The sequence below is a fragment of the Crocodylus siamensis genome, chromosome 11 (assembly GCF_052110815.1).
Source record: "Crocodylus siamensis isolate JL-2025a chromosome 11, ASM5211081v1, whole genome shotgun sequence".
NCBI classification, from domain to species: Eukaryota; Metazoa; Chordata; order Crocodylia; family Crocodylidae; genus Crocodylus; species Crocodylus siamensis.
Window position 1 is genome coordinate 10,915,570 of NC_143405.1, and position 15,478 is coordinate 10,931,047.

Sequence of the window (15,478 nt, forward strand, 5' to 3'; positions counted from 1 at the left end):
GGTTAGTAGCTGGACAGAAGATGTGGGAGAAGTGCAGAGCATTACTATGTACTGAACTGTGAAGCTTTCATGCAAAGCAGCACCAGAACCATTGTAAGAATCAGCCCTTTTATGTTGAAAGATGGGGGGAGGGTGGGGAGAAGAGCATGACTCTCATTTGTCACTGTTAGGACTGCGTGGGTAATTTTTTTCAAAGCACGAGGGGTTAATGCCTTCCTTCTGAAGGACATGAATGCCCTGGGGTTGTGGAAGAGGAAGGGAATAAAATCCTGTCTCTCAATAAGGAGGGGAATCTTGGAATAGCTGTAAGGCAAGAGAAAGAGTGCGTCTCCTTCGTCTGAGTCAGGAAAGAGGCTCTGCCAAGTAAATGGGATTTATTTCAAATTCTGGCTCATTTCAGTTCCTATTAACTCTAAACGAAGACCAGCTGGGAGCGGCTGTGGCCCTGAGCAGCAAAAAGCCCAAGCAGAGCTGGCTAATTCTTTGATGGAGGCAATTGGCCCCTCTCAGCTGCAGAAGGCTGATCAGTCTCAACTTGTGAGCAGTGGCGATGGACTGCCCCCGGGGATTTCTGGGAGAACGCTGTGAATCACCGCAGGATCCTGCTGCTTGGAGGGGATTAGATTCCACGAAGGTTACAATGGATTTGACAGGCTGAGTCACAAGTACCAAAATAGCAGACTAAAAAAACCCAACACACGCACCCTATTAAAATACAACTGTTTACAGTTCCTGATCAGAGACCAAACCGGTGCCTTCAGAGTTGCCTTGGCTATTGTAGTGGGAGTGGGAGAGGGCTCTTTGTAGCATAATTTGGAAGTGCATGTGGACTGCAACACGGTTTGCAGAACGAGAGGGAGAGAAATGCCTGTGGGTTGAAACCACAGAGATTCAATCACTCAGGCCCTGATTCAGCAAACTAACTACATTCAAAACTAAGAACTATGTGTTCAGCTTCAAGCATACATTTAACTCCCTTTGATTTCAATGTGATACGAGTGCATGCTTATGTGCTTTGTTGAACTGAGCAGTGGTTTGCTGCTTTGCATCCATTTTAGCAAGGATATTTAGAAGTTTCAACAGCATCGAGAACTGACTGGGACCCCCGGGCCCTGCAGTCTACTCTCTGCCACTAATCCGCTGGATGACATTGGGCACATCATTTCACCTCTCTGTTTTCCCATCTGCAAAATGGGGATAATGGTATTGACCTTTACAGTGAAACGTGAGGTGTACTGATGAAAAGCACTGCATAAAAGCTGGCTACCGTTGTTGTGGAGCCGCTCCATGAGCTGTCTGAAGTTGGTCTTTTCAGCAATCCTCCTTTTTGCCACCACACTCCATGTTTTCTATACTGTGGATCGTTTGGTAAGAGTGAGTGACCCCATGCTTACTTCCCACAGCGTCTATCACTGTCCAAGTTGAAATGTTCTCTTTTGTATGGGCTATAGAGAGGTAGTACAAGAACCATTTTGTTCAAGAGAGGCAGTTTTTGTGCTTTACTAGGGTTGGTCAAAAGAAGTTTGGTCAATTAACTTGTCAAAAATTGCCAATAAGTCCAAATAATACACAGAAAAAGTAACCATTTTCCAGTTACGAAATGTGTAAAAAAAAAATATATTCCTGTCAAGAAAACTACAGAAAATATAGGGTTTTTTTGGTAAAAAATGTATAATCTTTTAAAAATATATGCAGTCAATTGACAATATTTTAATTGGTCAGTTGACCAGCTTGCCAACCCTACGCTTTACAGAAAGCAGAGGTTCTCTGAGCACTGACCCCTTGAGTTAAAAGGAGAAGAGATTGTAGAACTGCAATTAAGAGCCACACTATTTGAAATTGGTCAGATGCCGTTTAGCTCATATGGCAATGTCAGCTGTTTCTCACTTCCTATGGTGAGTGAAGAGTTAGATTGGTTGACCACAAAAGAAGATAACAAGATGGTTTAGCACAAAAGGAAATTAACCCCCCCCCCATTCTTAGCTTGCAACAAAACCCAATGGTAGGGCCACTTATTGGGAGCTCTTGCTGCTCAAAGACTGATTCCATGTTGATGCTTTAAGTAGGGAGTCTTAAAGTCTAATTCACACCCATGTAGGCAGCTGGAGCCAGAACCAGTGCAGCCCCACTGACAACTTCCTCAAGGGCTCAGTTGGTGCAGTAGCCTTGTACTGTCCCTTTGCAACGCACTGAGTTTCCTGTGTACTTCCCCTGAAAAACTGAACAGACCTTCAGTCCAGCCCTGCTTTATTATCCTCCCTCCTACACTTTTGAGGGCCCTTGCCAAGGAGACAAAGTTGTGCAGGCCCCAGGCCTTGTCACACGGTTGTACTAAGAAGACATTTACCAGTCCCTAGAGCTCCTCTGTTTTGCTCACTTATCTAGATCCGCTGCACCAGGCCGGGAGACGGCAGTGATGATGCATCAAGCCAGATCTTCAGCTAATGCAATGGAGTTGTGACCATTTACGCTGGTAGAGGATCTGGCTCATGGGCTTTCTTATCTGTGACATGGCTGCAAATGACACTACAGATATAATTTAAGCTTAAAAGCAGAGAAGTCTAAAGAGAGAAGATTTAGCTCCCCATCTTGCTGTAAAATGAGGGATTTTCTTGTTTTAGAGCATGGCGTATTTCATTACCTTTTGTGCTCTACAATTACTTTCCTGGAATTGTAAAACCCCTGCTATCAGATATCCGACTTGTACGAAGACCAGCACATTACGAAAACCACAGTGCTCAGATATGGAGAGCAGCTGGAAATCCACTACCATGTTCTTGCCAATTGGCTTGGCCCTTCACACAGCCACTGGCTGATTAGTTGTTCTCAGAGGGAAGAAGCTGAAATGCCGGATTCTTTGCAGAATGAAAATAGAGGAGGCTTACAGAGGAATATTTTAGTTGAGAGGGGTTACTCTCAGCTGCTGGCTCTTCATGTCCTATTCCTGGCAAGCTGCTGCTGTTCCTGTTATATAATGGTGATTTCAACTGTTGGTTCAGCTCAACCGCAGTTATAGGGAGCAGAATAAGTCACCAGGACCGGATGGCGTTCACCTGAGTGTTTTGAAGGAACTCAAAGGTGAAACCGCAGAAATGCTGGCAATAGTATCTTAACCTTTGGTTGCAAACAGCCTCTGTGCCAGAAGATGGGTGGGCTGCCAACCTAACACCCCTCTTCAAAAAGGGCTCCAGAGATGATCCTGGGAACTACAGACTAGGGCATGGTTTCACTTCCATCCCAGGCAAGTTGGTGGAATCTATAATAAAGAATAAAATCAGCAGTCACACGGACAAATGTGATCTGCTGGGAAAGACTCAACATGGTTTTGCAAAGGGAAATCCTGCCTTGCCAATCTGCTGGAGTTTTCACGCCTGTGGTCAAGGGGCGTCCAGTGGACATAATATATTTGGAGTTTCAAAAAAGCTTTCAACAAGTTTCCTCACCAGCGGCTTTTAAGGAAACTGCACTGCCTTGAAACGAGAAGAAAAGTCCTTTTGTGGACTGAGATCTGGTTAAGAGAGGAAGCAAATGGTTGTGCTAAATGGTCCTTTTTCAGAATGGAGGGAGGTCAAAAGTAGGGTTCTGCAGGGAAATGTGCTTGTCCCAGTTGTGTTCAACATTTTCATCATCGGCGTGAAAATGGGAGCACATAGTGAAATCTACAAGTTTTCAAATGATACCAAATCATTCTGGATGGTCAAGCCCCAAGTTGATGGAGAGGATCTGCAGAAAGATCTCACCAAGCTAAGTGAATGGGCAGCAAACTGGCAGATGTCAACAAGTACAAAGTAATGCACCTGGAGAAAAGTAACCTCAGCTATACAGGCACAATGTTGGATTCTGAACTAGCTGTTATGACTCAGAAAAGAGACCTTTGAGTCATTGTAGATACCATATTTACTGAAATATAAGAAGACCCCCCCCCCAGTAATTAAATTCTATATATGGAAAAGGTATAGGATCTAATTATTGGAAGTCTGCCTTGAATTTGTCCCCCTCCCATCTCTACAGCAGGGAAGATAAATCTGAGGGGAACAGGTGGCCCCTTGTCCTCTACCCCCCTCCCTCAACTTCAAAGCTTGGCACTGCTCAGCATGTGTGCATACCCCAGATACCACCCCCCTGCAAAGTATTCATGTGCTAATTAGCACCCCCCACTCATAACTGGAACCAGGTGTTCTTGTCATGACTCCTGGGATCCTCCAAAAATGTATATGCAGATGAGACACAGGGCACCCTGGTCTGGCCACCTCATGGAGGGTGGGGCCACACTAATATGTGACAAGCTGAGAGGGGGGTAACAGGTATTCTGGGTGAACTGTTTGGGGCCTTGTTTGGTGGTGTTTGACAGCCATTTAAGGCTACTGAAGAAATAAGAATCATGGGAAATGGGAAAGAAAGGCACAGCTCAGCTGTAGGAATGAAGAGGTAGTCAGACTGTATACAATACAGTGGCTCACCATGACCTGAAAGAATTGGCACTGAGGGAGACTGTGCACAATGGATACTACTGTGTATCTTTTTCAGAAGGGTGATGGTGGCAGACATGCAGGTGCATTGCGTTGATATTGTGATGGGAATGCGAATAGTGTAATGGTAGTGATATGCTTTGGAGTGTCAGGTAAGCCATAGCGGCCACAGGACACTTTTGGTAGAAGTACTGTGACACTGAGAGAGAGATATAAATAAATAAAAATATGGGCCATATGTTTTATAGTCATGCTCAGTGTTGGCTACACTTAATCACATTCATAGTTAGTTTCCATTATTAAGCACACGCTGCTTTTGGCAGCAGTTTCATGATAGACAATGCACTTAATGAGGTTTCCTTGTATGTGAATGTAAGATGAGGGGCTTCCTCCCCTCCCCCGGCATGCTGATAGGGGGAAAACACCTGATTTTGTATTCCAGTAAATATAATAGTTCTCTAAAACTGTCATCTCCACATGCAGTGGTGACCAAAAAAAGCTAATAAAATGTCGAGCTTCATTAAAGAGGGAACTGAAAACAAAACGGAGAACATCATGTCATTATTAAAAATTCATGGTGCACCCTGATCTTGAACACTTGTGCACAGCTCTGGTCCTCACATCTGAAAAAGGATGTAGTGGAATTAGAAAAGGTACAGAGAAGAGCAACCAAAATGATCAGCGGCATGGAGCAGTTGGCATAGGGACTAAACATGCTAAGACTCTTCAGTTTGGAAAGGAGAAGAAAGGCGGTGGGGGGATATAAGATAGTGGTTTATAAAATCAAGAAGGCCGTAGACCAAGTGAATAGGGAACTGTTGTTCACCAAGCCCCAAAATACTAGAACTAGGGGGCACCTGCTGAAATTAGTAGGTGTCAGGTTTCAAATTAACATGAAAAAGTACTTTTTAAAAATCAACACATTGTTACCTTGTGGGGTTCATTGCCATAGGAGGTGGTGCAAGCAGATGACATAGGTTCAAAAAGGGACTGGGTAATTTGTAGGTCTGTTAATGATTATTGAACAGAACAGCTGGAGATGTTTCCTCTGCCATCTCTAAACCAATAGTGGTGGATGCCAAGTAGGATACTGAATAGGAGATAGATCACCCTATAGATTTCTGGCTCACTGCTCCACCTCTACTGCATCCACCTGGAGGTAGGATACCGGGTTAGATGGACCATTGGTCTGACTCAGCATGGCACTTTCTATATTCTTATCAATACACAACAGGGATTTGGAGTGAGTGCATGCTGCCCTCTCACAATGTTTTTTTCTTGCTCTTGGGGCAGAGACATACAAGTCACCTATTACAGTCATGGGGATGGCAGATGCATTGGTACCAAATTCCAGAAAACCACATTTTTGCCCTACAGTGATAATCAGATTGCCTCACCCCTGATTTCAGAGGGGCCATGGATCGCAGAGATTCCTTTGCTCAGCTGAAAACACAAATGGAGTCTCTGACCCTGCCAGCGGATGCTATTCCTGCACTTGCTTTGTTCACCTCTGAGCCAACTTATTGTACCCAGACCAGTCACTTGGGCACCTCTTCTCTAGCTGCCAAAGCTCAAACAACTGAATAAAGATATAGTATCAGCTTCATACAGCTCAAACAAGCCAGGGATCCTGTTAGACAAAATGAGCAAGGACCTGGGCTCAAATCACTGAGTGCAGAAGGGAGTCAGCAAGATGCAGTAGGTATGCATTAGAGGAAAGAAGAAACCAGCCAAAGGTTTCCAGTACAGAGATGCATAAAAGAACACAAGAGCAGGGGTAGGAAGAGATGTACAAACCTGCAAGGTTATTCCACTACCCCGTTAGGTTACACGATATCCAGCCAGTGATTGTGCAGCAGAAGTGCAGTGTTACTACTGCCCTATACCAATGGTAACTTTGCTCCTTTCCTAATCTAACACCTGTGAAATATTACAAAACTGCTGACATGGTTAAAATAAAGACTTTAACACAAGGGCTGACCATCCTGGGTCATCCAAACCTCAGTTCTCTGAAACTCCTCCTCTTCTCTAAAACAGGCATGCAGCAATGTAGACTCAGACAGGCAAACCGCTGAAACAAGCACTTACCAATCCACAGAAATAATGCAACTCAGAGATAGAGAAAGAAAATGGAGGCAGGTTGTGGGTGTCCCCACGGTAACATTCACAGCTCTGTCATTGTTTTTTGGGTCTTCTGTTATTTATGTAGTGTTCAGTAGGGGTTAAAGTTCATTAGAACTACGGTGAGGGTGATATGAGGCTCTGGCAATAAAATTATGTTCCTGATTAAACCAGAATCAGAAAGTATTACCATGGAGGATTAAATAAATCTCCTTTGAGTGGAGTAATACTGTTCATGCTGACCAAAAGATGATTGCATCTGAAGGGCTTTACTTGACAGGTAAAATGAGTTTGGCAGTTTTAGGCCTAGTTCCTAGTGAAAACATGCCTTTCACAGAAGAACTTTAACTTACCATTGGATGTCTTGCTAAAATAAACATGCTCTGGCTCAATCATAAGATATTGGCTTGATGCGTGGACTTTGGGATGAAAGATCACGGTCATGGTATAGCAGAGGTCGGGTAAAAAGTTCTAATGGTCCTTCTGGCTTTACGATCTACAAAGCTGCCATTATGACACATTCTTGGTGACCCTCATTGCTTGCCGTCTGTGGGGACCAATATCTCTTTTCACATCTAGATACATGAATGCAATCATTATGCAGGAGTTATGTGGGACAGAAAGTTCTTGTGCAACAGGAGCTCCTGACGGGTTTTGTAGCTTTGTTGCAATAAATACTAATGTGGAACCACCACTAACGGTTCTACCAGCACTAGTGGCAGGGTGAAATATAAAGTACCAGCAGCAACTGTTTCTTAGGTTTCTGGCACAATGCCCATCATAAAATCAAGCTAAAATATCAGTTAAGCCATTTCTGATAGTCTATTTAATGCATGCAGCTTGTGTTGTGTACATGCAACAACCCCTGCACTGTGTGTGTAAAATACATGCATTCTCATTCTCTTCCCCTCCATTAAGTTTCTTTGCTGACTCTAGTTTAAAAATTTGCAGAGATTTTTTGTGAGACTGTCCGAGAAAGGATTTAGGTGTTAATAGTCTTATGAGATTTTTCTGATGAACTTTTCCTGAACCTTTTGCAATATCTGCAAATTGCCCTTTTCTGCTTCATACTGTAGCAGGCTGTGTGAGCTGGCTGTTGTGGCAGCCCCCTAATAATGAAAGGCCCAAATATTTGTTTTTATTCCACCTCATTTCAAACCGAGGATTTGCAGTGGGATCACTGTTATCTCTGCTGGCATATGCTGTTGGTTTTCTAAACTCTATTATGGTGGAGAGTGGAGGAGGGACCTGATAGATATTGTGCATTTTCTGTATGAGACATTAATAAAAAAAGCTTGCTAGTAAGAAAAGTTGGGGGAGAGAGAACTTCTGTCAGAGGACCTGCCTCTTTAACCTACTCTGCTGGGAACAGGAATGCCAGCCTATAAACTAGAAAAGGACCAATAGTTTAGCTAAGGCAGGTTTACTACTCTGTGTAGTTTGGGCTTGCTATAAAAGTTGCCTGGTTTTTGACGACTGGGATATATAAAAACAGTTATTAAAAATATTAGAAGGCTCTATGGTGCCTTGCTGTAAAAAGCAAGTGAAAGTAAGTAGAGGCAGGCATCTTCACTGTATCAACATTTTCTTAAAAATAAACCAGAAAAGTTACCATGTTCCCAGGCACAACTTGGCAAAAAGCAGTGTGGGAATGTGCTATAACCTATATTTTAGACTCTATCACTTAATAAGACTTGCATGATTTTTGTGTTTGTACCAGTTTAGAAACATGCAGAGTATAAACAAGTGAACCAGCCAAGAAAGAGCACGCAGAAGGCAGGCAGCAATGCTGAGCAACAAGCAATGCCAGCCTGGAAATACAGGTGAAACTGCAGCATTTGTTATCATGCCTTAGCATGTTCTGTCTTACTAGGATTACTTCTGTGAGTGAGGGGTTGCGGGCTTGGACCCACATATCCACTCCTGTAGAGCGCTCTTTGTAGGTGCAGGGGTGAGTTACCCATCAGAGGCTCAGACTGCAAGCTCTTTGGGGCAGGACCGGTGGGGCCCCATTTGTCTTGCGAGTACTACACAATTATAGTGCTGTATAATGTCAACAAGATGGTATATTAAGACATTTCAAATTTCCAGTCAACTCAGTGTCAATCTTAACCTTGACCCAAAATAACATTAGCATAAATCTGACCTACACCTAGTTTCTTTTACTCACACACTTCCACTACCTCAGGCACAGGAGGGATCAGGAGAAGCTACATATTTCAGCAACAAGGCAGCAGCCACCACCTGTGCTCACAGATACTTGACTCTACAGTTGCCTCCTCTCTTCAAAGATATCAACACCTCAAAACCTCAGTTCTTTTCAAAATAGAGAGCTTGATTATATACCTACACCAGAACTAGTTCAGTGGAGAGGTGTGATGAATGATGGAACCAATATATTTTTTGGCTGCAAAAAGAGGCAGATTTACACAATGTGCAAGGACGAGAGACCACCTGGGAATGATGGTCAGATTGGCTAGCATTACTGAAGGGGCTGTGCCAGTTCCTTAAGGAACGATAATTCAAAAGTCATCACCACACCCCAGACAGACTTTAATCCACAAAAAGGAAAATTGCATTGCTGACAAACCTGCTTAATAAACCCTACTTTGAAATGCGAACAAGAGTGTCTGACTTCTGTTCTGGGCCAGTCTGGACAGACAGCCCAATCCTGAACTGTTTTATGCTCCATTTCCTGCACCTCATTTGGGCAGAGGACTATGTTCTTCATTTATCACCATCAGCTAACTTTCAGCTCAGATCCTCCCATGTGCCTCTGGCCCCATCTCTGGTCACAGAGCCAGCTGTGATTATTTTGTTATGTAATGATGAAGTCAGACCCCCAGTTAAACCAGATGCAAATAGGATTTTTCTGTGGGAATCAGCACTCTCTCCCTGCCAGTTTCTCCCATTTGTTATCTATATTGTTAAGAACAACAACTGAATATAGGCAAGGAGTTGGGAATAAGAGACTGCAGAAACAGAGTGAAACCCTTTAAACATCTAGACTGCTTTCAGATGTTAAAAAAAGATGTTTTACTTTAAACTTGGCACGTTCTTGCGCTGAGCCCAGTGCATACCCCGAAGAGGCAGTGCATTACTGGACTGGATTGCCCAACATCTGTATAGATTGAGCACTTTAGTGTGTCATTTTTGGTGCTTTTATTTAATAGCTGATTGAATCAGCTTTAGCTAAGAGTGCCAAAAAGACCTATTGAAGTGCCTGATCAGATGCTGCAGAGCCCACTTGAAGCTACATCTTCCAGTAAAGCTCATGTGTTTTGTTTTTTAAACATTTGCAAGCAGTCCTAATTCTAGACATTAAGTCAGGGGTATCTAGCTAAGAACTTGTGTGGTCCCCATTGCACAGAATATGAGCTCCATTTGAGGTAGAGAGGTGGTATCATCTCCATTTTACAGATGGGGGAACTGAAGCACAGAGAAGTTAAGTCACCTGGCCAAGGTCACACAAGCACCTTTCTTTTAAAATCATGCTCTACTGTTCCTAAATGCTAATTCAGAGAACGCAGGTATTGACATGTTGTCAGCGCAGACTTGGTGAAACCTCTGTGGGTGTCTTTACACATGCTGCGGGGTGGGTGCTTCAATTAGAACGGCTTGCGGGAGCTGCTCGATTGAAAGCGCCTGCATCATCTTGTGTATTCAACATCCTGCGCTTCAAAATGGTGCTCACTGAAGTTAACACAAAGATTTGATTTCACTCGTTTAACTTGCGCTGTGGAGTGCCGTGTTTGAATTGCTGGGGGCTTCTGTCTCCCACGATGACTGAGATGATCATCATTTTGTGTGCACAGGTTTAGAATGAATATACAAATGCTTTTATCGCTCCTTTGAGGAAGGAGCACCACTGCAGATTCAAAATCAAATGCAGCAGAATGCAGAGACAGAATGCACAAAATGTTGCTGGGCTAACACTATTTGAGATACACAAAATGAAACAAGTGCAAGTTTTTGGAGCACAAGTAACCATCCCTGTAGAAAGAAAGTGAAGGACAGACAGACAGAGACAGGCAAACTGGTTTCTCAAACTCACTCGGACACCTGTCATGCCGGGATATCCAGGAGGCCCCTCCTTCCCCTTCAGCCCTTCAGAACCTTTTTCTCCTCTCTCTCCTTCTGGGCCTTGTTCTCCTTTGTCTCCCTGTGAAAGAGTGGAGGGTGTGAGCTTTTCAATACCAACAAACCACCGATCAAACATGCAAGAAAACAAAATGAATTTAATATTCAAGTTTGAAATATTAAATGAGTACTGAAATATTGAATATTGAATGAATACTGAAATAGTAATTCAATATTTCAAACTTTCTTGTCTAGAAAGACAGGAACTCAGCCATGGGAGAGGCTCCCTCCCACATATTCATACTGCATGCAGTGTTTCCTCTAGTCCCTACAAAGAACAAAACAGTAGTTTCCCACATAGAATGAGGAAGTCAGGTGAAATGTCAAAAACAGAGTCTCTTGATTCAACCAAAAGCCCCAGAGTTTTGTATAGTTGCAAAGTTTGCTGACACTGGCCTGCCAGAAGAGGTTGTGGGAAGCACCTCAAGTCCTGAATGAACATGCTGTAGAACAATGTCATTTTGCTCCCATAACGGATTTGCTCCCATAAAGACTCATGTCAAAATGCTGTTCTCATGATGGATTACATGGCTTTTTTGGGGGAAAATTTAAGGGTCAAATTCTACTCTTATACCAGTTTTATGCCAACTGACCTCAGTAGCGTTGCTTCTGATTTTCACCTGCCTTAGTAAAAGTAGAATCGTGTCCTTTACACGCTGTTGTTAAACAAATATTTGCACAGTGAACAGCAACAGTTCAGTTGTCCAGAGAAACACATAGGCTGGGAGGAACTGGAAAGGTTCAAGGCCTCTTGGAGATGAAACAGCACCATGGCAAGAGAATATGAAATTCTCGATCACCTTGTAAGGAGGGAGCATTTGATTTGATATCTAGCGTTAAAAAGAAAGAGAGAAGCAATAAACTGCAAGCCTTTGTTGTGGGACTGGCCAGTTTTACTTTCCATGGAATAAAACTCTTGTTCTATTTGGACCGATAGGCTACATGAACACAGAGGTTTGGACTGGCTTCCAAAGGCAAGGTGGCAACTTCAGAGGAGTTTGAGAAATGATGCAATGAAAGGATGAATCAGTGGTTGCAGGTACCACCAAGAGGAGGAAGAATTTATTACATCACTTGCAAATAGTGATATGGCCAGTGGGGCTGTTAAAATCTCCAGACACACCTTGATTTCCCTAAGGAATTTTTGATCAGTGAAAAATATAGCCTGTGGAAACCGACACAAGCGAAATGAGCTGTTGCCACTCTGTTGAAGAAGAGTTTGACCTTTCTGGAGATGTACAAGGAAGCTTATGAGCTGCACCAAAAATGTGGGTAGAGGTGCAAAACCTGAATTGGCATAGCAACATGTGGACTGGGGATTGTAATGTGTCCTGGGTGCTATCCAGACATAAAATGGGCCCCTAATTCTGCAGCGCAAACGTAAGGATGCCCCCAGTTGCTGTGTTTCTGAGGACTGAATTTTGGAACTTTGGATCTAAGTGCAGGAGCTTCCACTGGTTGAGTGGAAGGACCTGTTGCTCAAGGGCACTGGTTGATTCAAACTTCTTCATGAGGCCCAAGCCGCTGGAAGAAGTTGATGCATTATTGCATTAAAGGCATTACATGTTAAATGAAATCTGCATCTACATAAGTGGGAAAGCTAGAGGCCAAAGTAATGCTGTGATGAGGAAAAGTCCAAAAGCATCATCTTGGAGGGGCATTGAAGGACTGAGGTGTTGGAATCCCTTGCTCGAGAGCCCGTTTTGGGGGAGCGTAGGAGGCAGAGAGGCATCCCCGGTAGCTGCATATTCCTCTCACCACTGGGGAGCTGTTGGGAGTCTTTGGCAGACAAGATTTTAAAGACTCAGTCTAATTCTGGCTGAGAATGGCATCTCTCATGGAGGAGGTAAAAGGCCTCTTCAGCTTCCTTTTAATTTCTGGCTGGATGGCGAGGGAGAAGAATGTGGGTTCACTTCCCAGAGACTGGACTGCCAGTGGGTTTGTACAGAGAAGAGAATATGATGGAAAGGGCTGTTGTTAGCCATAAATTTGGTAGAAGTTACTCTCATCCATCCAGGTGGGGCAGTATAGACCACAAAGCAAAGAAAGGCCCCACCAAGCAATCCTGTAAGGCCCCAATTAGACTCAAGTTTGGCTGAAAGCATCTACAGCTTCCTGCCATACACAAAGCCTCGGGAGTGGTTGTTTATAGAACAGAAATGGTCTGGGAGAAGGGGGCTGATCGGAGTGGTACGTAGACAGTCTGAGAGAGCCTGCATCAGAGAAGTTACAGTCACTTAATGGAAACCCAGAGCTGGGGGCTGATGGGGGCGCATAGGCTTCCAACAATGCAAGATAAACCCAGCAGCTAACAAAGAAGGAAAAGTTTTGCCCTGGATTCCTGCCAGGTCATTCTGGGATTGCTCCTCCAACCCTAGCTACTGGGCTGGGCATAGGGAAGGGATCTGTGGTACATGAGTCTTGGGACTGGGGTCAGGTAGCTAGCTTAGCTTAGCGCTTTTGCTTGGTACTTGGTCTTTCTGGCCCTTCTGCAAAGGAGGACTACATATGGTCAGATTTGTGACAGGGAAACCTGTGGACCAAGAACATGCTGTAAAAGGGAGTTTTACCTTAACACCATCTGGTCCGAGTGGGCCACTGTCCCCTTCCAGTCCTGGCTCTCCCTGCAACAGAGATAGAGCAGCTTAGTACAGTATCTCCCACAGTCTCTGTGTCTCACACCTTCATCAACCAAAACCTTTCAGAATGGGAATGACTTCCCATTGCAACAATGGGAGCTTAATGCTGAGTGTGCCCAGTGCAAATATCTTTGGTGCAGGGTACAAAACCTGTACTGCCAGGTGTGGGCTGACAGGGGGTGTACTGATCAGTGTGATTTAGGACTATGGTCAAGAGAGGAACAGGATCGAGCTTTTCCTGGACTGAGAGAAGACCCTTTCTCTCTCCTTGATTAGTTCTGGGATTCCCTCTCAACAGGCTGCATCCCTGACCTGCAGGAAGCCCACTCTTCTCTTGGTTGAGGGGTTATTTCAGTTTCTGTATTCATCCTGCCTGGAGTTCCCCATCCTTCTCCAACAACTGACCTCTGTCCTGAGATCAAGGGATAAAAACCACTGGCCTGGTTCAATCTGTGTGTTCATTCAATCTCTGGCTCCCTCCCACATATTCATACTGTATGCAGTGTTTTCCCTATTAATGCTGTCCTTTACCTAGAGAATTTTCCTGCCACCTGTAGTTACTCACACCCAGGCAGTGCACAACTCGGGAACAGAATAGCCTTGTTTGTATATAGCCCTTTTCATACCCAGAGGAGCTCAGAAGCACTTTAAAACATAGCATGTCCAGTACCAATTGCATAATTACCCTGCAGGCAAGTGGAGCTCACTGATAACTCCCATGCAGTTATCCGTTTTTATTGGGAAGAAATGGCCAGGATACTGGATCATCCTCCCCACTGTTATAAAACTCTCCCTGTGATCTTTGTGATTTCTAGCTAGACTTTTTCAGAGGTGACAACAGATCTTAAACGGATCCCATCACTGTGGGGCCAGAGGATATACACTGGAGAATATATCTCTTTGTAACACCTGTAGGGGGTGCGATTTTCCTTATATCACAGTGGAGGAACAGGGATTACATTATTCACCTAAAAGAGCAGGTACACAAATTGTGAACTGAATGCAAACCCCTAACTCCCCTAAGTGCCTTAATTTCAAGACTGTCCTTCCTTTTATGGTACAACCTTCACTCCCATCCTTGCCACAGCTATACCACTACCATGGGCCCATGCAATATAGCAATGATAAAGGATTGTAGGATAAGGTCCAATTCCAGGATGTGCTGTCCCAGGGGTAAGAATGTGCTACTAGCTGAAGACTCATTTCATCCCATATCAATGCAGACACATAATGTCTCTACCAAAGGTTGGGAGTATAAACTCACCACTATCCCCTTCTACACCTAGCTGTGCACCATGGTTCAGCCTGCTCAGGTAGCAGAGTCCACAAAATGAAGAGGACTCCAGTAAGAAGTTAACAGTACTTACTCTTTGACCAATGAGGCCTTGTTCTCCTGGGACCCCCAGTTGTCCTGGATCACCCTAAAAAACACAGACACAATTTGCTTGTTGACAGTATTAAACACACAGGGTGAGGGTGACTCTCTCCTCCCTTGCTGCATGCACTTATTTCTTATTGTGTTTTGACTTGTCCTTTATCTGATCCAGTTCAAATGTGATTGTCCATTCTTTGGGGGAGAGAGGGGTGTCAGTGGGGTACCTAGAATCCCCTTCAGGATCCAAGCTGCTCACCACCTTGGGGCAAGTTCTAGGCTGGCATGCACCTTGTAGAGTATATCTGATTGCTACACAATAGGCTGAGGAATCAGCACAGCTGGTAGCCATCAAAAAAGTGGACTTTTGCAAATAAAAGGAATTCCCTGTGCCCCTCAAACCAGGCAGCGGTTCCATACCAGCTTATTACAGCAGCTGTGACACCAGAAGCTGGGGCTTAATGCTGCACCACAACAGATATGTAACTGGCCTGAGAAGGAGAGCACACACATTGCAGGAAACAGCAGTGTGATTGATCCTTAGCATGACTGATCATGGCTAAGAAGAACGGGAATTAAAGGTACTGCAGAAAAGAGTGACCCAGAGGTGTCCCTGGGGCTGGCAGTTAAGCAAATAGATTTTGGTGAAGTGCTGGGGGGGAGTCTGCTTTATGTCGAGATCCACGTGGCAGTTTTGCAAAGAATTCCACGCAGGAAGCATGTCTTTTCTCGCCCAG

The 15,478-nt window shown here is 44.2% G+C and overlaps 1 protein-coding gene across 2 annotated transcripts in view; it reads right to left on the reverse strand.

Annotated features, from left to right (window-relative positions):
- The window catches only part of COL27A1 (collagen type XXVII alpha 1 chain), a 234,622-nt gene that overhangs the window by 44,429 nt on the left and 174,715 nt on the right, over positions 1-15,478 (reverse strand). For both annotated transcript variants that reach the window (XM_090021040.1, XM_090021041.1), the window contains exons 36-38: positions 14,737-14,790; positions 13,301-13,354; positions 10,645-10,752 (exon numbers count right to left, since the gene is read on the reverse strand). In XM_090021040.1, coding sequence (XP_089877166.1) covers positions 10,645-10,752; positions 13,301-13,354; positions 14,737-14,790 — 216 coding nt within the window. The remainder of the gene's footprint in view (positions 1-10,644; positions 10,753-13,300; positions 13,355-14,736; positions 14,791-15,478) is intronic.